This window comes from Erinaceus europaeus, chromosome 20, assembly GCF_950295315.1.
Source record: "Erinaceus europaeus chromosome 20, mEriEur2.1, whole genome shotgun sequence".
Taxonomy (NCBI): domain Eukaryota; kingdom Metazoa; phylum Chordata; class Mammalia; order Eulipotyphla; family Erinaceidae; genus Erinaceus; species Erinaceus europaeus.
Genome location: NC_080181.1, coordinates 47,416,937 through 47,439,330, shown reverse-complemented (window position 1 = coordinate 47,439,330; position 22,394 = coordinate 47,416,937). Strand labels below are relative to the sequence as shown.

The 22,394-nt window shown below is 49.0% G+C and overlaps 1 protein-coding gene across 1 annotated transcript; it reads right to left on the bottom strand.

The window, feature by feature from the left end:
- Nucleotides 1-312: 312 nt before the first annotated feature.
- On the bottom strand, nt 313-19,792 carry LOC132532441 (protein FAM169B-like). The gene is made up of 3 exons (XM_060179639.1): nt 19,741-19,792; nt 3,125-3,246; nt 313-439 (listed from the first exon to the last, which is right to left on the bottom strand). Exons 1-3 carry the CDS (start codon nt 19,769-19,771, stop codon nt 332-334), a joined length of 261 nt encoding a protein of 86 aa, XP_060035622.1. The 5' UTR covers nt 19,772-19,792; the 3' UTR covers nt 313-331.
- Between the last annotated feature and the right edge of the window lie 2,602 nt (nt 19,793-22,394).

Sequence of the window (22,394 nt, the reverse complement as noted above, 5' to 3'; positions counted from 1 at the left end):
CATGGCACTGCTCCACCACCCAGAAAATCCCTGAAGTGCCATCCGTGGTGTTGCCATATGGTGCGGGGACTCTGACCTCAGTGTGGCATGCGATAGGGCACACTCTGGGGGTTGGACTATCTCACTCACCGCCTCAAGTGTCTTTCACAACAAAAATCAAAATGTGTCAATTAGCAGAAACAGCAACAACACACCTCTGCATCCCTGCCCACTCCTGCCCTGATGTTGTTCTGTGCTGAGTGCATGAGCTCAGTCCGGCACTTCCTGGGGCTGTTTCCTCTCATTGTCAAGCACCCACTTCAGAGGCCCTGCGTTCTGAGACCAGTGAGAGTCACCCACCTGTCTTTGTGTTCCGGGGACTGACCAGGACCAGGATTTGGTGCTGAGGGTCGTCACGATGTACAGGGCAGAAGCAAAGAGATGAAGCCTCAAGTTTCACCTGGGAAAAATCATAAAGACCCGAGTTTGCTTGGGACATCAGCCAGGGAACAGGAAAATCACTTAGCAACTAAGGGGCGCAGTGTCTGTGAAAGAGAACTGAACACCGGGGTTAGATGGACAGGCTGTGGGTAAATAAAGGCAGACATCTTGAGGTGCTGGGAGGTTGCTCTCCCGGGAAAGTGCAGACTCTCTATGTGTGAGGCCCCGGGTCTGAGCCCCAGATGGCAACGGGGAGCTTCCTCCTGGCCCTCAGGCATGCAGAGGTTCCACTCTGCCTTCAAAGCCACCTCCCCCATCATAAAATGTTCTGTTTTAGAAGATGAGGAAACATGGCCGGGGAGATAGCATAATACTTACACAAAATAGTCTTGCATATCTGAGGTCCCAAGTTCAATCCCCAGTACCAGCATAAACCAGAGCTGAGCAGTGCACTGGAGTTCTCTCTCTCTCTCTCTCCCTCCCTCCCTCCCTCTCTAATCTCTATCATATAATAAAACAGTAAACTGAATTGAATTATTTTTCTAGTTGCTGCCAGGGTTATTGCTGGGCTTGGTGCTGGCACTACAACTCCATCACTACTAAGGACCATTTCTTGCCTCCTCCCCTTTTTTCTATTTTGTTTTGATAGGACAGAGAGAAATGGAGAGGGGGAGGGGAAGATAGAGAGGGAGAGAGATAGAGAGACACCTGCAGACCTGCTTCACAGCTCATAAAGCTTCCCCAGGGCAGGGGGCAGGAAGGGCTCAACCCAGGGTCCTTGCACATGGTCATCTGTGCAGTGATGAAGAAACAGAGGTGTTAAGTCATGTCCACATGTCTATCACACAGAATAGCTTGATTTCAGTAGCTCTCTTATTTCATCATATCGTTGCTGAAACTATAAGCATTCGCTGTGTTTAATGTTATGTTATGTTGGGTTTTTGAAACAATTTAATCCACCAAAAAAAAAAAAAAAAAGCATGAACTACAAACAGATGACTGAAACTGGATCCTGGGATATCTTAGAACTGCCCTTGTGCTTCACTCAGTTTCTCGGATTACCCAGCATTTCCCACGCTGGGCCTGAGTCCGCTACCCACCTGCCCCCTCTGTCGCCAAAAAAAGGGAAAAAAAAAAAGAAACCTGAGTTAGAGCCTGTTTGCGGTTCCGGCTGAATTGCCACTAGGGGCCGCCAGAAGCGCGTAGGTGTGGCCACCTTCCCGGGCTGATCAAAGAGGCTGAACTGCCCCTTGGAAAAACAGGTTATTTTTTAGGAATTAATTCTAATTGAAAGTCTCCAAAATGTCAAGGAAGCCACACTGTACTTAAGTCGGATAAGCCACTTGTCCGACTTAAGAACAGTGAAAACATAATCTTTCTCAAACAACTATGTGCAGGAGAGTAACCATTTATGCCCAAGTGACACCTCCCAAGTATAAGAACTAGACAATCTGGTCTCTTCCAGTGGATCAGCCTCAAATCAGAAAGGACAGTTGAGTGACTTAGGGACAGCCTAGGACTCACCTAATTCTGTTTCTACTGACTGCAAAGAGAGGGGAGCTCTTAAAAGTCGTATATATATTTTTTAATTTCACTCATAACCTAACAGCTTTCTTTGATTTCTCTTTCTCAGTTTATATTCAAAATGCTTTCTTATCAGTGCTGAATATCTGAGAATGGTCCCTGTTCTTTGCAGGGACACTAAGCTTTCTCTCTCTCCCCCAATGTCTTATTGTATGAAATATTTTGATTTTATTCTCTGTGACACATAAAATTTATTGAGCGTTTTGTATGTACCAAGGTTTATGCTAGAGTTTTTTACAAGGCTTTTTTCAAGATTTCACGTGAATAGAGTTCAAGATAAATGGAAAACACAGGCTGAGGCATCAAAGATGCTATCATTTAAATGAAGGAGAAAATTTAAATATATTATACTTGTATATAAAAAGTGATATATAGGGAGTCAGGCAGTAGCGTAGTGGGTTAAGAGCATGCGGCACAAAGCTCAAGGACCGGCATAAGGATCCCAGTTCGAGCCCCCAGCTCCCCACCTGCAGGGGAGTCGCTTCACAGGAGGTGAAGCAGGTCTGCAGGTGTCTATCTTTCTCTGCCCCTGTCTTCCCCTCCTCTCTCCATCTCTCTGTCCTATCCAACAACAATGACATCAATAAGAACGATAATAACCACAACTATAAAACAACCATGGCAACAAAGGGGGAAAAATGGCCTCCGTGAGCAGTGGATTCATGGTGCAGGCACCGAGCCCCAGCAATAACCCTGGAGACAAAAAAAAAAAAAAAATTGGTGAAGGGGCCAGGCACAGGCAAAAAAAAAAAAAAAAGAAAGAAAGAAAGATACCCAGTAGAGTGCATGCATTACCATGTGCAAGGACCCGGGTTCAAGTCCCCTGGTCTTCACTTGTGGGGGTGGCGGTGGGGGTGAGGGAGTTCGTGAACAGTGGAGCCATGCCGCAGAAATCTCTCTCTTTCTTTCTCTCTGTCTCCCCCCTTCCTCTTAATATCTTTCTGTCTCTATCGAAAAGAAAAAGAAAATGACCACCAGGAGTGGTGAGTTTATCATGGGGTAAATTGGTGGCAAGATAAAAAGTTCTCACCCAGTAGCAGAAGGTAGAGTTCAACCTTCCCATGAGAAGTAAAGGATTCAGTGAGGCTGGCTGTGCCCTGGTGGGCAAGGACACACTCACCTGTTCCCCGGTGGGCAGGGAGAACACTTCTCCTGTGCCGGCCCCGAGCCTGGCGTGGTAAGCCAGGGCCGCTGCTTGAAGCCCTTTGGGGTCATCTTCCAGAATGTCCACGGGGTAACAGCCTGAGAAGGGAACAGAAACTGGGGTGACCCCGTGTCGCTCTGACCTTAGAGAGAAGGTCGACAATGGCTGGGAGACCCCTTTGGCCGAGCACCTAGATGGAACTCGCTCGCTGTCTTCTGGGGTTATCTCTGAGTGCCAAGGCCCCTGCGGCGCCCACACAAGAAGGGAGCCAGCACTGCCACCAACAGGCACCTGAGAGCTGAGATGGTTGGATGGCTGGCGCTTTGCTGAGCTTCACAAAACCCAGCCTGTGCTGCCATTCCATGAGCTCACCCCCTCCCCACACACACACACAGGCAGCTCGCAGAGCCCCCCAGTCTCCTATAAACATCCTGTCCACGTGCAGTGACGCCACGTCCGAACCTCCCATCCCATGGCCCACCTCAGCACACACGTTGACAGTAAACTCTCTCTCTGCATATTCAGACACACAGCCTGTGCTTGGGTTTAGCCTGGAAGCCACAGGCTGGAGCAGAGAGGAGCTCAGACACCTGCTCCCCTTCTGGGGACCCCAAATCTGACTTCCTTACTGGGCCTACCATAGAGGCAGGGATGTCGTTGTCGTCCTCCTTCTCCACTTCCTCTTCCTCCATCTCTTTCTCTCTTCCCTTTTCCTCCTGTGCCTTTACTTCCTCTACCACCCCTTCCTCTCCCTCCTCCTCATCTCTTTCTTCTTCTCCCCTCCCTTCTCTCCTCTCCGTCTCTTCCTATACCTTTACTTTCTCCACCTCCTCTCTCCTCCTCCTCCTCCTCTTCCTCCACCAAAAAGATAAGACAACACACACACACACACACACACACACACGGAAATATCAGCTTCCCAGCCTCCTCTGAGAATCCCCATTCTAAGGCCATAGAGATGGCTGCACTGGTGAAGCCCTGAGCTTTTATGCTTGCGGTTACTATTAGATCCCTGGCACTGCATGTACAAGAGTGAAGCCCAGAATTCATTCATTTACCATTCATTCATTCATTCTCTCTTCCTCTCTCCCCCCCTCCTCTCTCTCTCTTTCTCTTCTCTCCCAGGGAGCTTCTCCTGGTGCCAAGTGATGCTCCATGTGGTGCTGGGGTTCAAACCTGGGGGCTTCCAGCATGGTACGATATATGTACCAGCTACTGAAGGTGCCATCTCCCTGCCTCCTTATCAGTTTGAATTGGTGCTCTCCTCTCTGGGAAAAGTTTACCATCAGAAAGGCTAGGGGGCTCCTCTAGTACACAAAATATGTTTAAGTTTGTTTTCTGGAAAGAGTGAAAAAATGAGTTACTTGGGGGCCAGGCAGTGGTGCACTGGGTTAAGCACACATAGTTAGAAGCGCCAGGACCCATGCAAGGATCCTGGTTTGGGCCCCCACCCGTAGGGGGGGTCACTTTACAAGCGGTGAAGCAGGTCTGCAGGTGTCTTTTTCTGGCCCTCTCTATCTTCCCCTCCCTCTCAATTTTTCTGTCCTATCAAAAACAAAAAAAGAAAGAAAGAAAAGAAAAAAGAAAGAATAGAAAGAAAAAATGGCAGGAGCAATGGATTTGTAGTGCAGGCACCCAGCCCCAGCAGTGGGAGTCAAGGGAATCATCCAATGCCCTCTTGGAAGAAAGATATTGTCATCCTCTCCTCCAAAAGGAAAAATGTCCCCCCTAACCTGGGGTTGAGCCTCCTCTGGATCGTAGAAAAGACAGAAAGACACCCCCATCCAGTTTAGGAGGAAAGGAAACCCCCAAACACACACTAACACCAAGAGCCAAGGCCTGTATGCAACCCAAGAGGTCTGAGCACACAGGCACACCCTGCTCCGGGGGAAGAAAGCAGCAGCCCCTCCCACCAGCCTTCTCCCCTAAAAGCGCAGCAGCAACATCTGAGCAGGCTGGGCGGAGGTCTCTGGGAAGTAAACAAGAAGGACTCCCCAGTGTTTCCCACATGCTGGAGGCCTGGGGGCCGTACAACAGTGACGCAAGGCAGGGGCTTCCAGATGTGAGATGCTAGCAGGCGGTCACGGTCTGAACCAAACAGGAAATAATTTCTCAGAGCCCAGAGAAGGCTATCTTTTCAGTACCCTGTAAAACGTCTCTCTGGGACCACCCGAGTGGAAAAGAAAAAAAAAAGATTAAAAAAAAAAAGGTACACTGTTGAAATGATAGTTCACTTCAAACTGTGAAGATACTGAAATCCCCTGGTGAACCCCAGTTGAAGAATTCACTCTCAACATATGTTTCTGGAGTCTGCGAAGCAAAAGAGTGGCACGTCTTAAAGCACTCATGGAAGAAAAACATGCCAACCATTTAAGATCTCAGGACCCATCCAAGCACACTTTCACTGGGAGCGTGAGAGGCCTGCTACCCCCTTCCCAAGCCACCGCCTGGCACCCACAACCCATCAGCCAACTGGCCAGAAAGCAGTGGGGGGAAAAGGTTAATGCCACAAAGCTTTCCCAGCACACTCTGATTATCTCTATGTAAAAAGCAAAGCTAATTAATGAAGCATTGGAAAGTGTTGACACTCTGCTCATTGATTTATTATCATTGACATTTTCTCCAGATTCGACCTCACCACAAAAAAGGACATGTATTTATTTTATTTTATTTTATTTTATTTTATTTTATTTTATTTTGCCTCCTGGGTTATCACTGGGGCTCAATGCCTGCACTACAAATCCACTGGTCCTGGCAGTCTTCTTTTTTTTCCCCATTGCCATTGTTGGATAGGACAGAGAGAAATCGAGGGGGGGAGACAGAGAAGGGGAGAGAAAAATAGACACCTGCAGACCTGCTTTACCATTTGTGAAGCGACCCCCCTACAGGTGGGGAGCTGGGAGCTAGAACCAGGACCCTTACACCAGTCCCTGAACTGGGCACTATGTGCGCTTAACCCAGTGCATTACTGCCTGACCTCCCCATGTCCTTCATTTTGGTATTTTAAATATTACTTTTAAGAATTTGGACTTAAGGGAAAGTTCCTCAGTAAGGACACTGCGTAGTGGTACTGGAAAGGCTGAGTTTACTTACAGTGGTTTGTGTGTGTGTGTGTGTGTCAATGTGAACTGTCACCCCTGAATGACAGTAAGAACAATTCTCACTTCTTACGATATGCGGAAAGCATTTTAAGAATATAAAACTTACAGGGGTTGGCTGGTAGCATAGCCGGTTAAGCGCACATGGCACAAGAAGCACAAGGACTAGTGCAAGGATGCTGGTTTGAGCCCCCGCCTCTCCCACATGCAGGGGGGTCGCTTCACGGGCAGTGAAGCAGGTCTGCAGGCGTCATTCTTTCTCTCCCCCTCTCTGTCTTCCCCTCCTGTCTCCATTTCTCTCTGTCCTGTCCAACAACAATGACATCAATAACAACAACAATAATAACCACAACAATAAAACAATAAGGGCAACGAAGGGGAAAGGAATAGCCTCCAGGAGCAGTGGATTCCTGGGGCAGGCACCGAGCCCCAGCAATAACTTTGGAGGCAAACAAAACAAAAAAAAAAACATAAAACGTATAATATAACTTTCTACTTGAGAGCAGAGTTCACTGTTACAGAATTTTCAGGAGTTTGTTTTTTCTTTCCTTCTTTCTTCTTTTGTTTTAATATGTGATGTGATGATGTTTTTGTTTGCTTGTGCTAAAAATCTGTTTTCTTTCTTTCTTTTTTTTTTGCTTCCAGGGTTATTGCTGGGACTCAGTGCCTACACTAAGAATCCACTGTTCCTGGAGGCTACTTTTCCCTTTTGTTGCCCTTGTTGTTTATCATTGTTGTTGTTGGATAGGACAGAGAGAAATCAAGAGAGGACAGGAAGACAGAGGGAGGAGAGAAAGATACCTGTAGACCTGTTCCACCGCCTGTGAAGAGACGCCCCCCCCCCCCCCGAGGTGAGGAGTCAGGGGCTCGAACCGGGATCCTTATGCAGGTCCTTGCACTTCATGTCATGTGTGCTTAATCTGCTGTGCCACAGCCCAGCCCCCAAATCTGTTTTCTTGTTTTTTAAACCCCATTTATTTATTTTATTGTTGTAGTTATTATTGATGTTGTCGTTGCTGGATAGGACAGAGAAATGGAGGGAGGAGGGGAAGACAGAGAGGGAGAGAGAAAGACAGACACTTGCAGACCTGCTTCACTGCCTGTGAATTGACTCCCCTGCAGGTGGGGAGCCAGGGGCTCGAACCAGAATCCTTATGCCGGTCCTTGCGCTTTGTGCCATGTGTGCTTAACCCGCTGCGCTACTGCCTGACTCCTGTTTTCTTTTCTTTTATTTATTCCCTTTTGTTACCACTGTTTTATTATTGTAATTATTGTTGTTGCTGTTATTGATGTCATTGTTGTTGGTTAGACAGAGAGAAATGGAGAGAGGAGGGGAAGACAGAGAGGGGGAGAGAAAGACACCTGCAGACCTGCTTCACCGCTTGTGACTTCCCTGCAGGAGAGCCAGGGGCTCAAACCATGATCCTTATGCCAGTCCTTGTGCTTTGCCCCATGTGTGCTTAACCCGCTGCGCTACCGCCAGACTCCCCCAAATCTGTTTTCTTTCTAGAGAAGATTAGTATAAGCAGTAGTGCACCCAGCTGAGCACACACGTTACTATGCACAAGCACCTGGTTCAAGCCCCCAGTCCCCACCTGCAGGGGGGCAGTGTCACAAGCCGTGAAGCAAGTGCTATAAGTGTCCCTCTTTCTCTCTCCCTATCTCCGTCTCCCCTCTCAATTTCTATCCTATCAAATTTAAAGAGGCTGGGGCCAGGTGGTGGCACACCCAGTTAGTGCACACATTACAGTGCACAAGGACCCAGGTTCAAGCCTCTTGTCCCCACCTGCAGGGGGAAAGCTTTGTGAGTGGTGAAGCAGGGCTGCAGGTATCTCTCTGTCTCTCTCCCTCTCTATCTCCCCCTACCCTCTTGATTTCTAGTTATCTCTGTCCAATAAATAAAGATAAAAAAGAGGCTGGGGCAGGTTTTGGTGCTCACGTGACAGTGCACGAGGGCCAAGTTCAAGCTCTTCGTCCCCACCTACAGGGGGAAAGCTTCTTGAGTGGTGAAGCAGTGCTGCAGGCCTCTCTCTTTCTCTCTCTCTCCCCTTTCTCTCCCTCTTTATCTCCCCATTCCCTCTCAATTCCTTTATATGCCCAACAAATAATAAATAAAAAATTAAAGGAAAGAAAAACAAATAGCCTCCAGAAGTGATGAATTTGTGTGCAGACATCGAGTCCTAATGATAACCCTGTGGCGATAAAAAATATATATATATATGCTTGCATATAAGGGGGTGAGCTCAGCACCCCAGTACCCCAAGATGTTCAGTCCTGAGTTAACCGCAGGGCTGGGTGGTGGTGCACCTGGTTGAGTGCACATGTTATAGTGCACAAGGACCCAGGTTCGAGTCCCCCAGTCCCCACCTGCAGAGGGAATGCTTTACAAGTGGTGAAGCAGTGTTGCAGGTGTCTGTCTCTCCCTTTCTATCACTCCCTTGATTTCTGGCTGTCTCTACCCAGTAAATAAAATAAAGATAAAAAAATTTTAAAAGAATATAAATATTTTTAAAAAGAGTTAACTTCCATAGGATGCTCTGAGAATTACCTTTAACTTGAAGAATGATCATGTTTATTTTTTTTTAAAGTTTATTTGTTTATTTTAAGTAGATACAGAGAAAATTTGAGAAGGGAGAGACAGAGAGGGGGAGAGAAAAAGAGACAAGTACAGACCTGCTTCACTGTACTCGAAGTTTCTCTCTCTGGAGGTGTGAACCAGGGGCTTGAACTCCGGTCCTTCTGCATGTAACCACCATCCAGCCCCAGGCTCACTTTCTTTTTAAGTGGGCTATTGCAGGTACCAGGAAAGAGCTCAGCTGGCCTGTGGTGCACCCTGCCATGCACCAATTATCACAACACACATAGGAAGTACCATAGCACCAGAGGAAGCTCCCTGGGTGTGGGTGCTAGTGGGGGTGGGATGGATGCTGTGGCCACTCCCTGATCTCTGTAATGCTGAACTAAAAATAAATAAGTAAATAAATAAGTAAATAAAAGAATGGAAAAAATCCAGCCGGGGGGTGGGGGGGTAGTGGTGGGATAGAGCTTGGGAAAGGCCCTGCCTGGCATTGTAGAACACAAGCAAGCCAGGGGTCGGGCAGTGGTGCAGCGGATTAAGTGCACATGTTGTGAAGCGCAAGGACTGGCGTAAGGATCCCGGTTTGAGCCCCCAGCTCCCCACCTGCAGGGGGGTCACTTCACAAGCAGTGAAGCAGGTCTGCAGGTGTCTATCTTTCTCTCCCCCCTCTGTCTTCCCCTCCTCTCTCCATTTCTCTCTCTCCTATCCAACAACGATGACAGCAATAACATCAACAAGGACGATAAACAAGGGTGAGAAAAGGAAAAAAAAATAAAATAAAACACAAGCAAGCCAAAGAGGGGCTGTCACGTAGGGTGCAAAACACCTGCAGTTTTGCTAGACATCACTGGGCATTTATTTAGCGTCAAGGAGTCTGAGGTTTGTGAAGTCACTTCAGTTGTGCCAGGGTTTGCCCAGGTCAGCACAGGACTCTCAGCGCAGAGGGCTTCTGAGCCCAGTTAGCCTGGGGATGGGTGGGCTGCATGAGCCGCCCCACACTTCTCGGCAAGCAGGGCATAAGTGGAGCATAGGACCCTTGTAGCAATGGAATTTGTCTTTGGTGTGTGTGTGTGGGGGGGGGGGGGGCTGCCAGGGGTTGAACACAGGGCCCCAAACACACAAGGCATGCACTCTACCACCAGACTGGAATTTGCCAAATCCAGTGTGCCTTTTCTCCAACTCACTGATACGAGGAAATCCCGATTGCAGAATAAGCGTCAGTTGACAAAACAGGCCCAAGACACTGATATCATGTCAGGGCTGGAGGAGCCACACGTGAAGACAGAGGACAAATGTGCAAAAACCTGACCTCTGAGATCAAGGGAAAGGGGGGGTTGTCTTCTGCGCAGGGCACAGGGCACAGAAGGGGAACAGACACACACACTGGGGTATTTCTGTTGTCTTTTTGGAAGAGCATCTGATTGATTTATTTGCCACCTGGGTTATCTTGGGGCTTAGTGCCTTACAGGAATCCACTGCTCCAGGTGGCCATTCCTCCCCCCCCACACACACACTTTTTTTCTTCTTTATTCAATAGGACAGATAGAAATTGAGAGGGGACAGGGGATGATAGAGAGGGAGAGAGGCAGACAGATACTTGCAGATCTGCTTTACCTCTCCTGAAGCTTGCCCCCCTGCAGGTGGAGACCAGGAGCTTGAACCCGGTCCTTGCACATGGTAATGTGTGCTTTCAACCCAATGCACTGCCATCCGGCCCCCAAAGAGCATCTGGTTGCCAACAAATTCTTAGCAGCGAATGCAAGGTGGGTTGGAAGACAGAATGCAGAATATGTTGGAATCCGGGGAGCAGCTAAACAAAGCTGTTGGGGAGGGGATAGCACTAGGAAGGCCCGCAGGTGGTGACGGGAAGGTTTTGCTCCCCACTAATTGATGGTGAGCCTGTTGCTCTGTGATCACATATTTAGTGCTGGCCAGCTCATAGCTTGTCACTGCCTTGGCTGAGAATAAATCACTTGTCCCAAACCTGAGACAGAGAAATATGCAGATGACTTAGTGTGCCACCCACACATGGGTTTATGTAATCCTAATTGCTTCTAATATGAAGGTCTTGTAAGCCAAGTGTTGATGCATCTTAGTTGCAGGCAAATGCCACAAAGACTTTTGTAAAAAAAAATAAATAAATAAAATAATATATATATATATATATATATATATATATATATATATATATATGTCTTCTCCCCCTGCCATGAATCCTTCAAAAGGAGATGAAGTAGAGCCGAGACATGTTATTCCTCTTGCAGCAAAGACACTGTCACATTTGGGGACAAATATGGAGCCTCCTTTGAGACAAAAGGGAGAAAAGTATCTCTAGTGGCTGACTTGTGAATGACAGTGGAAGAGTCCTCCCCTGGAGGCCACTGCAGGACCCCTGCCCCTGAACTGACACCCCTTCCCATCTCCCACGGGCTCCCCAGTTCTATGCCCTATCTGTCTAACCTCTGCCAGGAAAGAAGTGGCCCATGCTAGGAACTCCAGAAGCCCAACTCTTTGTATCCTGAATGTAACAGACCAAGAACTTGTTAAAAATAAATAAATAAATAAACAAATAAACAAATGATAAAGGGGGAAGGGATTGGGTGGTGGCACACCTGGTTGACTGCAATGTTACAGTGCTCAAGGACCCAGGTTCAAGCCCTCAGTCCCCACCTGCAGGGAGAAAGCTTTGCATGTGGTGAAGTACTGTTGCAAGTGTCTATCTCTCTGCCTTTCTATCACTTCCTTTTGTCTCGATTTCTGGCAGTCTCTATCTAATAAATAAATGAAGATAATAAAAAAATAACAAATAAAGGGGGAGGTGGGCAAGGCAGTGGCACACCTGCCCTGCTCCAGGACCAGGGTCAAGCCCCAGCACCCCACCTGCAGGAGGGAAACCTCCGGAGTAGAGAAGCAGGTCTGCTGGTGTCTCTTTTCCTCTCTCCCTCTCTGTAACCCTCCACCTTAATTTCTCTCTGTCCTAACAAAGAAAGAGAAAAAGAAAGAAAGGGGAGTGGCATGGGGGAATGACCACTAGGAGTTTAGAAGATTTGTCTTCCAGGTTTTGAGCCCCAAGGAAACCATGGTGGGTATAAAAAAATTTTTAATTTAAAAAAAAATTAAAAACAAAAAACCACCAGGCAACATGTGGGGCAGGTCCAGTATGCAGGTGAAATCCAAAACCCCCTAGCTCACAACTAGAGAGAAATCAAGCCCCCTAACACCATGATGGACACATTGGTCACAGTGTGAGAGTTCCCAGAACTTCACCAGAAATCCTGGCTGTGAATGGACTTGATCAGCGCTCATCTAACCCACAGCTGGCATTTCCCTCTCTTGGAGAGAAATGATGGGTCTCTACCTGACACAATGCCCAACTGTTTCACCAAAAGCCACTAGCTCTGATCCCCTGCGACCCAGTTCCAGAGTGAGCTGGTGTGGAGTTTGACTCCTTCTACCAGCAAGCACGGAGACTGAGGGAGAAGATGATGTGCCTTCAGCTCACCAGTGATGTTCACAGAACAGTGGCTTCCAGCGGCCAAAGGTTTACTGTGAGTCCAAATGTTGGACTCCACTTGAATCAGACTGAAAATCGGATAAAGAATCGCAAACTGTTCATCAAGGTCAGGACACCCTTGGTATTAAATTCAGGAACTAGTAAAAGGAAGTTGGTATCTGGCCTTCTGCAGAACAAAGCTCCTAAGCTTTTAGCTGGAAGGAAAAGTAGAGAAAGAGAGGTGTGTTCTCACATGAGGTCACACCCTGCACACCTGACACTGGCTGAGTGTTTTCCTGGTCACTGAGGGTTTTCTCACCTTACCCTTGTCTGAAACTGATATGAACCCTTTGAAGTTAATAAACCACAAACCACTAATCCCCACCCCCAGGGTTTTTTTTTTTTTTCCTTTTTCAAAAATGGAAATAGAATTCAAGCAGAGGGCATCAGTTAGAGGTGGGACTGGGGACTCAAGTCCAGAACCTTCTGCCAGCATAGTCACCATCTTACCGACTATAGAATCTCAAGTCACTGATATCATGCCAGGGACCACACACCACTGGTGATATTTCTCAAGGCTCTCTGAGAAGCCCAGTATGACTGATACCTCACAAGCACTCCAGACATCACTAGTTGGATAACATAAAGGTCACAAGGAGTAAACAAGGATAGTGCACTATTTGGGCATCTTATCTCCTTCTCTCCCCAGATACACACCCATACCCAAATTCAGGCACTGAGTATAGTCTAACAGAGGTGCAGAGACTGTGTGTGAAAGGGAGGGTCCCACCATGGTGAAGATTCCACTTGGGGGGAAGGGAAGGGAAGGGGTGGGAGGTGGTGCACCTGGTTAAGCACACATATTACCATGTGCAAGGACCCAGGTTCAAGCCCCCATTCCCCCACCTGAAAGGGGCCACTTTGCAAGCAATGAAGCAGTGCTGCAGGTGTCTATCTTTCTTTCTCCCTCTCTGCATCTCCCTCCCCTCTCAATTTCTATCTGTCCTATCAATTGAGAAGAAGAAGGAGAAGGAGAAGGGGAAGGAGGAGGAAGAGGAGGAGGAGGAGAAGAAGAAGAAGAGGAGGAGGGCGGGTGGTGGCACACCTGGTTAAGCACGCATATTATAATGTGCAAGGACCTGGGTTCGAGTCCCCGGTCCCCCACCTGCAGGGGGAAAGCTTTGTGAGTGGTGAAGCAGTGCTGCAGGTGTCTCTCTGTCTCTCTCCCTCTCTACCATGCCCTTCCGTCTTGATTTCTGGCTGTCTCTACCCAATAAATAAAGATAAAAATTAAAAAGAAGAAGAAAGAAAGAAATGGAAAAAATGGCCACCAAAGCAGTGGATTCATAGTGCAGGCACCACCTATCCCCAGTAATAAACCTGGAGGCAAAAAAAAATCAGAGGAGAAAACACAAGTAGAACCTGAACTGGAGCTGATGTGTTGCACCAAAGTAAAAGACTCTGGGGTGGGGGTGGGGGGATACAGGTCCAAAAAAGATGACAGAGGACCTAGTGGGGGTTGTATTATTATGTGGAAAACTGAGAAATGTTATGCATGTACAAACTAGTATGTTTACTGTTGAATGTAAAACATTAATCCCCCAATAAAGAAATTTTAAAAAAAAAGATAATTCCACTTGGGCTTCTCAAACATCTACCACCCAAGGAGATCCAAAGATATTGATGGGCGTTTATTTCACCAAAAGGCAAAGGCAATGAAGAAAGGAATGTGGTGTTCCCTCTCCCTATAAGTGGAATTGGCCTGTGATGGTTAGTGACCAGGTTTCCAAGAAAAACACGTCTATCTCAGTTCCAGTAAATCAAAGAAACCCAGCGTCTAAGGAGGGATGGCAACCCAGGAATCCTGTCCTCTGTCCACAAGCGTGGGAGGTGCCGCCCCCCTGAGACCTTCTGCCCAAGTGCCCCCCGTAAGCCTTCAGTCTGAGGGTGGTTCCCAGTGGCCCCCACAGCTGACCTGCTTTGCAGGAACAGAGAAGCATGGAAGGTTCCTCTCCCTCCACAGCCCACGGGCAACGGCGTAAGCAGGCCATGAAGCTGAGGTTGTGCAGAAAATGGACAGAGCTTGGTGGGAGATGTCTGCCAGGGGGGCAGAGAATGGGGCAGGAAAGGAGACAGCATGGGGAACAGAGGTGGAAGGGGTGAGGACAGGCCTGGATTTCAGCAGGGTGGTCTTGGAATTCACACACTGGGGATCCCACTCCCAGCCCAAGCTGCTGATCACTAACCTTGGAAAAGAAGCACCCCCAGCAGGCTTGTCTCACTAGGAGGCATGGCGTTTGTAACCCCCAGCTGTGTAACCCACAGCTGTCGTGTGCTAATGAGCTTGCAGCAAAGGCCTCAGGCCTGCAGCTGCTGCCCACACTCACTCAATGGAACCCCCAACTGCCCACACACAGCCCAGACCCCATCAACCCAGATACCTCATGTGACAACAAGGGCCTCTGACCACTCAACTTGCCCCAGAACATCTTTCTGTGGCACTGAAGCCAGCAGACATGGGTAGGTGGGTTGACTACTGCCACCCTCAGGGCTGAGCTCACAAGAATGTTGGCAGAGCAGCCTGGAGCCAGCTGCTGTCAGGAGCCAGGCCAAGGCCAGCCAGCCAGGCACCACATTAGCGTTTCAAAGGTCAGAAAGACACCACTATCCAGCCTGCCTGGTCATTCACCCCACCTGCCAGGCCACAACAGAATCCTGCAGTAGTTGGGGACACCAGGCATCTCTGACCCAGCCTCCAGCAGTGGAAACACCCCACCTACCTTTTTTTTTCTTTTAAGTATGTATTTTATTTAATAGGACAGAGAGAAGTTGAGAGGGCAAAGGGAGAGAAGGGAGACCGAAAGACAGCTGCAGCACTGCTTCAATGCTCATAAAACATTGCCCCCTGCATGTGGGGACCGGGGGTTTCAACCCGAGTCCTTGCTCACTAACATGGGCAATCAACCAGGTGTGCCACCGCCCAGCTCTGAGATGGCCCTTCAGTGCAGCTATAGTACAACGTTTGGGCCGCAGTATAGCTCACCTGGACAGTAACTACTCTGTTAGGTGTGCATCCCAGGTTCAAGGCCAAGCCAGGCTCCCAATGCATTGAAGGAAGCTTTGATGCTGTGGTCTTTTTCACTCTCTCTTACTCTATCAAGGAAAAAAAACAAATCTTACAACACTTGATGTCTAGGAATGGGCATGGGAGGGGGTGAACTAGAACTCTCTAGTGTGTCTGGCACTGTTACGTAGCAAGGAGTCACAGCCCAGCAGATGGGGAGGGCATACAAAATACCCAGGAGGAACTGGATCCCTGGAAAGACATGCCAGGAAATGGGGTGACCAGAACCCTGGCCGAAAGAGAGAGAGGCCTGAGTAAACAAGCACACACTCAGGTAAACCTGATTTACACAAAAGGAAAAATCTTCCAGCTGACCCTGAAGGAAACTGGACAGGTGACCAGGACAGAAAGGCCAGTGGGGTCCTGCCCTCAGAGAGATTCCAGTAGGGTTGGGAGAAGAGACAGACAAACTTCACAGCCAAGTGGATTCTTCCAGATCATCTAGTCCCTTTCCTCTCCTTCAGAGGAAGATGTGGAAAGTGCTCAGGGTGACAGAGATGCTTAGTGACTGAGACTTGAATCTTCATACCATGTCTGGCCGTTCCATGCAGGAGGTCTGGTTCCCCAAGAACTCAAAACCCTCTCTCTCCCCTAGACTTGCCAAGTCCACCTTTCCCCTCATGGGACCCTTCCACATCTGAACAAGAACAGACCCAAGAGAGCTGAGATTTAATTTTTAAAGGTTATTTTTCTTTTTTAAAAAATATTTATTCCTTTTTGTTGTCCTTGTTTTATTGTTGTAGTTATTAATGTCATCGTTGTTGGATAGGACAGAGAGAAATGGAGAGAGGAAGGGAAGACAGAGAGGGGCAGAGAAAGACAGACACCTGCAGACCTACTTCACTGCCTGTGAAGCGACTCCCCTGCAGTTGGGGAGCTGGGGGCTCAAACCGGGATCCTTATGCCGGTCCTTGCGCTTTGCGCCACCTGCGCTTAACCCACTGCGCTACTGCCTGACTCCCTAAAGGTTATTTTTCAAGGTTTTATTTATTACGTTTGAAAAAGAGAATTTCATGTGGAGGGGGAGGAGAGAGAGAGGGAGGTTGAGAGATATATCAGAACATCACTCTGGTACATGCACTGCAGGGCACTGAACTGGGAACCTCAGGCATAGAAGCCTGGTAAGATAACCAGGTGGGGTTATGTCCCCTGCAGCCGCAGGGCTCCTTTCTTCCTGCTCTTTTCCATTGGGTCCATGTCTTGACTGGGTTGTCAGAACTTGTCTCTCTGGCCTCCTTGCCCACGTCCTCAGGCCCTCTCCTCACCCTGTTCCCAGAGACTGCTCTGCCCAGGCTCTCTCCTCTGTCACCAGGGCCCCCAACAAAGCTCATGCAACCACTTGCCTTTCTCCACTCTTCCACTGGGATCCTTCCTACATTCCAGGTCACTGGTTCTAATGCCCTGAAGCCTTCAGGAACCATCCTGCCCACACTGGATCATGTCTCCTTCTTCCCCAAGAGTCCTTTTCTTACTGGTGGCCCCTTTGCCTGTTCCTCCCAGTCCAACCTTGCAGAGCCATGTTCAGCCCCCTCTTGACTTGCTAGCTTTCCTGTCTGGAAAGTTCTGCATAACTGTCATCGGTGTGAGCCCCTCCACATCTGCCTTTTCAGAACTGGCACACTAAGCCGGCTTCCTTAACTCACTAGAGTGTCAGGAGGGCCAAGTGGTCTAAGGTGCCAGACTCTAGCTCTTTCCCTCAATGGAGCTCATAAAATGGGCAATTCTCCTAAATGCTTCAACTCCATGTGCAAACAGGAAGAAAGGAACCAGAGGAGCGCCTTGCTCTGGGCTACTGTGAATGGCACGGTGGACCCAGCAGAGGGTTCTGTCAAGCAAAGGGTAGGGTGACGGTTCCAGTGTTCAAGGTAGAGGATGAAAGGAGTAACGAACGGTGCTGGGCTGTGTGTGACTTTCTTCTTCCTGCCGCTACTCTACAAGCTGAAATGACAGCAAAAGATGGTCTGGTGGAAGCTAAGAAGGTCCTTGGCACTGGGAAAATCGAGAGCACATACACACTCAGAGAGAGAGAGAGAGAGAGAGAGGAGAGAAGGAAGACAGGAGCTGGGGGTGGGGACTATGCATGAGACCCTATGCCTTATCTTTCAATATAAGACCCATTGCCAAAGCCCCTTTGGAAAGCTCCCCCTTCTCCATCAAGGCCAGCCTCATGCAGAGACAGAATTCAACTCTTGGGGGACTGTCACATGGCCTTGCCCCATGTTACCCTAATGCTAAGAGGGGGATGGGAGACATGACCAAGAATGAGTCCAGAGTTCCTAGTGTAATGTTTTCTGGCTGATGGGAAAAAGGGTCCTACTTGGACACGGTTTGCCCGGGCTCCAGTGGGCAGACATTCAGCTACATGAAACTCCCTCCCACTCGGTGCCAGCACATGTGGTAGTGGTTAATGTGCCACTGCTGTGTGTCACCTGGGCCACTGGCAACTGTAAAAGCGAGAGTGAAGCCTGCAAAACACACACAAACACACACACACACACACACACACACACCTCTCTAGCTTTGAGGCCCAAGTACACTTGATCAGAGGATGAAAGTCCCATTACTCTCCCCCAGTGAGAGCAGGTTAAGACCACAGCTAGAACGACTCTCCAGCTTCTGCTGCCAGTCTCTGGCAGAGGGGAAAGAGGACAGCACGAATGAGGTGGCCCTGTGTGCAGACTTGCTACGTGTTCAAAATATCTGTGACATTTCTAGGGGCCTGGCGGTGGCTCTCTGGAACAGTGTGTGCCTTGCACATTCCCAGCCCTACAGAAAAATAAGACAGAGTAAAACAGAGAGAGCAGTGTCAGTGGTCGAAGGGAGGGGGTGGGCTCTGTCTCTCACTTTAAAAATAATAACACATGGGGCTGGGTGGTGGCACACCTGGTTGAGCATACATGTGAGTGAGAACCTGCAGGGGAAAAGCTTCACGAATAGTGAAGCAGGTCTGCAGGTGTCTCTGTCTCTCTTCCTCTCTACCCCTCCTTCCCTCTTGACATCAGGCTGTCTCTGCCAAATAAATAAAGATAGCAAAATATTAACACTAATAATAATAATAACATATTGGGCCAGGGTAGTGGCACACCTGGTTGAGAATACATGTTACAGGGCATAAGGAGAGCCCCAGCTCCCCATCTTTGGGGGGAAGCTTCACGAGTGGTGAAGCAGTGCTGCAGGTTCTCTCTGTCTCTCCCTCCCCCTCTCAATTTCTCTCTGACCTGTCAACAGAAGTTTAAAAATGGCCACCAGGAGGGGTAGATTCATGGTGGAGGCACAGAACCCCAGAATTAACCCTGGTAGAAATAATAATAATAAAAACAACACATGAATTTTTTTTTTCTGTACAGCCAGTTCCCAAGTGGCCAGAGCTGCTTCCATTGTGCAGGTGTGACCAAGAGTCAGTTGCTTTTCTTTCTTTGCCTGACACACAAGCTGGCAATACCCTCCCTCCCCATGCACCCTGCCCATATTCCAGAAAGAAATACAAGGAATATATCAGCAGTGAAATAGCACACACGTGAATGAATAAACAAATAAACATGCATCCCTGTCTCCATCTCTGAGCAGTCAGAACTTCCTGGAGGATGTGTAAGGAAATCCAATCAGTCTGCTGCCTCCCCTCCTCTCACTCCTGGAAAGCAGGCGGTGGGCAATGGAGCCTCTGCCCTGGTGCCGGAAGTGGCTGGCTGGGCTTACTTACACACAGAGCACCTAAGGCTGGACAAGCACGTAGGGGCAACAGTGTCCCCCTGCCTCTGGACCAGGAGGAGAGGATGGGCGTGTCGGCTCATAGAGGAGATAAAGAGGCATTGCCTTCTCAGCACCCCACCACCACTCCACTCTGCTCTTCACCAAATCTTGCTTCCTTGGTGGGGCAGGGGGGACCCCCTTTGGGAATCTTTCTGATTCAGACTTGGCATGATCCAATCCTGGGGAGCCATAGGCGAAGCAGGCTTGGGTGGGAGTTAAAACCCAGCCCCCCCCCCAGGCCAAGGGTCCCTCTTCTGCATGGCTCCTCTTTCAGACAAGGCCGCCAAGGTCAGGGGACAGCAGAGTCCTCCAAGTTCAGGTTCACGCTGCAGAGGCCAGGGGGTCCCAGGAGAGCTGAGGCCCAGACCCTTGCTGTGGTCCCCTGTCCCTGCTCCCCCCCAACCCAGACTTTCCCAGTGGTGACAGGTGCTCCGCTGGCAGTGCCCAGTGCCAACCCCGGGAAGTGCCTGGGCCTCCATGCTGCTGGCTCACAGTCTGGGTTTGCAGATCAGCCCAGCCATTGACACCGGACACCAGTGATCCCCTCACCTGTGACTCTGCAGGCGGCCTTGGCCTCCATGCTCAGGCTGTGGTGGCTCTGCGCCCTACCCCCCCCCAACCCCCCCACCCCCGCCGGCTTTCCTCCACGTCCCCTCCCCCGGGGCCGCCCAGCTCCCCGCCCTCCAGGGCTGCCCTAGGGCCCATTCACCTTGCCAAAGGTGTAAATTCCCCAGGGCTGCTCCATTCCCTCCCTGCCCCCCTCCTCAGCCACCAGCAGAAGCTGCTATTGTCTCCTCCCCTTAGGAGTCACCACCCCCCACCAGTTCCCCAGTCAGCAAAGGGGGTGCTCCAACCTTCCCCTCTGGTTCCGTGCCCCCCTTCTTGCTCTGGATAACACTCCCCTCCAGGCCCCTGCCTGCTTCCTTCAGTTTCTGTTTCCACAGATAAACATCCTTTGCCCTCGTGATCCCTTTTAGAAAATTCACAGGGTTGAAAAGTAACTGTAAGACAGGGACTGCACACACCCCACAGGAGGCTTTGCAAAGTCTCTTCCACTTGCTCTTGACAGGAATATCAGCAGCGATGTGCCTTACGCTGATAACTAAGACCCTAACTAACTGTTCCCTGTTCAAGGGGGTACTAGTTACGGAACAGCAAAAGTCAAGAAGAGGCTACTGTTTCTCTGTTGTTTCTTTTATGGCCTGTTTTTTTTTTAATTAAAAAAATGTTTTTTCATGGAGGAGGTAGAACATAAAGGCGGTTTTTAAATGCCAATGACCTTGGAACCCAGAGGCTTGTGGCTGGCCAGCTGGCAGTTCCCCTCTGGCTGGCATCTCTGAAGTTTGCCCTTCTTGGACTGGTACCTTCCAGCTACATTCCCAGGCCTAATGGGTAGGAATGATCTGGACTTCCAGATCTGCCTCATCTCTCCACGCCAGTAAACAGCCAGTTGGCCTGCCCTTCGACTGTGCCCAGGACACCCCTCCCCTCCCATGCACAGGTCTGTTTCCACTGAGCACTGCGGGAACATGAGTTTACGGGGTTCCCCAGCCCCGCTTAGACCCTCTCCTGAATCAACTCAAAACTTAAGACTTCAGGGCTGGGTTGGGAGGTGGCACAACTGGTAAACAACATAAGTTACCATACTTGAGGAGCCAGGTTCAAGCCCCTAGCCCCCACCTCCAGGGAAAGAAGATTCACAAGTGCTGGAACTGTGCTACGGGTATCTCTGTTTCTCTCTCTTTCTCATCCCTATTTCTCTCTGTCGCTATCATAAGTAAAAAATTTTAAAGGAGTTTGAAGTTTCAATAGTAGTGAAAATTGAGTGTGTCAGCATAAATGATTTTTTTTTTTTTTTTTGCCTCCAGGGTTATTGCTGGGGCTCGGTGCCTGCACTACAAATCCACTGCTCCTGGAGGCCATTTTTCCCATTTTGTTGCCCTTGTTGTTGTGCTTGTTGTAGTTGTTATTGTTGTCATAGCTGTTGTTGTTGTTGGATAGGACAGAGAGAAATGGAGAAATAGAGGAGGGGAAGACAGAGAGGAGGAGAGAAAGACCTGCTTCACTGCTTGCAGAGCGACTCCCCTGAAGGTGCGGAGCTGGGGTCTCGAACCGAGATCCTTATGCCAGCCCTTGCGCTTTACGCCATGTGCGCTTAACCCACTGTGCTACTGCCCAACTCCCAGTATAAATGATTTTGACTCCTCTAGAGACTCTTCACTGGATGGATGCACAGCCCTTAGGCTCTACTGTGGGCCCCAGACTCATTCAGATTCTCAGGATCCAAGAAACACTGATTAACAGGAAACTTATCGGTTGAACAATTTGGAAAATAGTATGAGGCCTCCTCTAGAAGTCCCACTCGGATTTTATTTATTTGTTTATTTATTTATTTACTGCCTCCAGGGTTATAGCTGGGGCTCAGTGCTACCACTATGAATCCACTGCTCCTGGTGGCCATTTTTTTCCATTTTATTGGATAGGATAGAATTTGAGAGTGGAGGGGGAGATAGAGAGGGAGAAAGCTAATATAGCTGTAGACCTGCTTCACTACTTGTGAAGTGTCCTCACTGCAGGTGGGGAACTAGGGGCTTGAACCCGGATCCTTGTGCTTAATACTATGTACACCTAGCACCCCCCATTCATCTCCAGAGGAAGAATGTGAGGATATTCACCTAGAAAAGCACTCATCTAGGTGTTTATGTCCACTAGTAACTGGTTAGATGACGCTGTGGTACATTTCCACAGTGGAATCCTATTCAGTGATTAGAAACAAAGTGAAAATTTGGCCACACGCAAAAAAATGGAAGGAGTCTGAATGGAGAAGAAGAAGGGGGGAGGGGGAGGGGGAGGAGGAAAAGGTGAAGAATAAGGAAGAGAAGAAGGAAAAGAAGAAATTCAGAAGGTAAATAAACCAGGAGGGCCAGCAATAACCCTGGTGGCAATAAAAAGGAGGAGGAGGAGGAGATAAAGAAGGCAAAGGAGATGAGAGGAGAAAGGAAGAAAGAAAGAAAGAAAAGAAAGGAAGAAAAGGAGAGGAGAGGAGAGGAAAGGAGAGGAGAGGAGAGGAGAGGAGAGGAGAGGAGAGGAGAGGAAAGGAGAGGAAAGGAGAGGAAAGGAGAGGAAAGGAGAGGAAAGGAGAGGAAAGGAGAGGAAAGGAGAGGAAAGGAGGGGAAAGGGCGAGCTTGGGGCGCGTTTCAGTG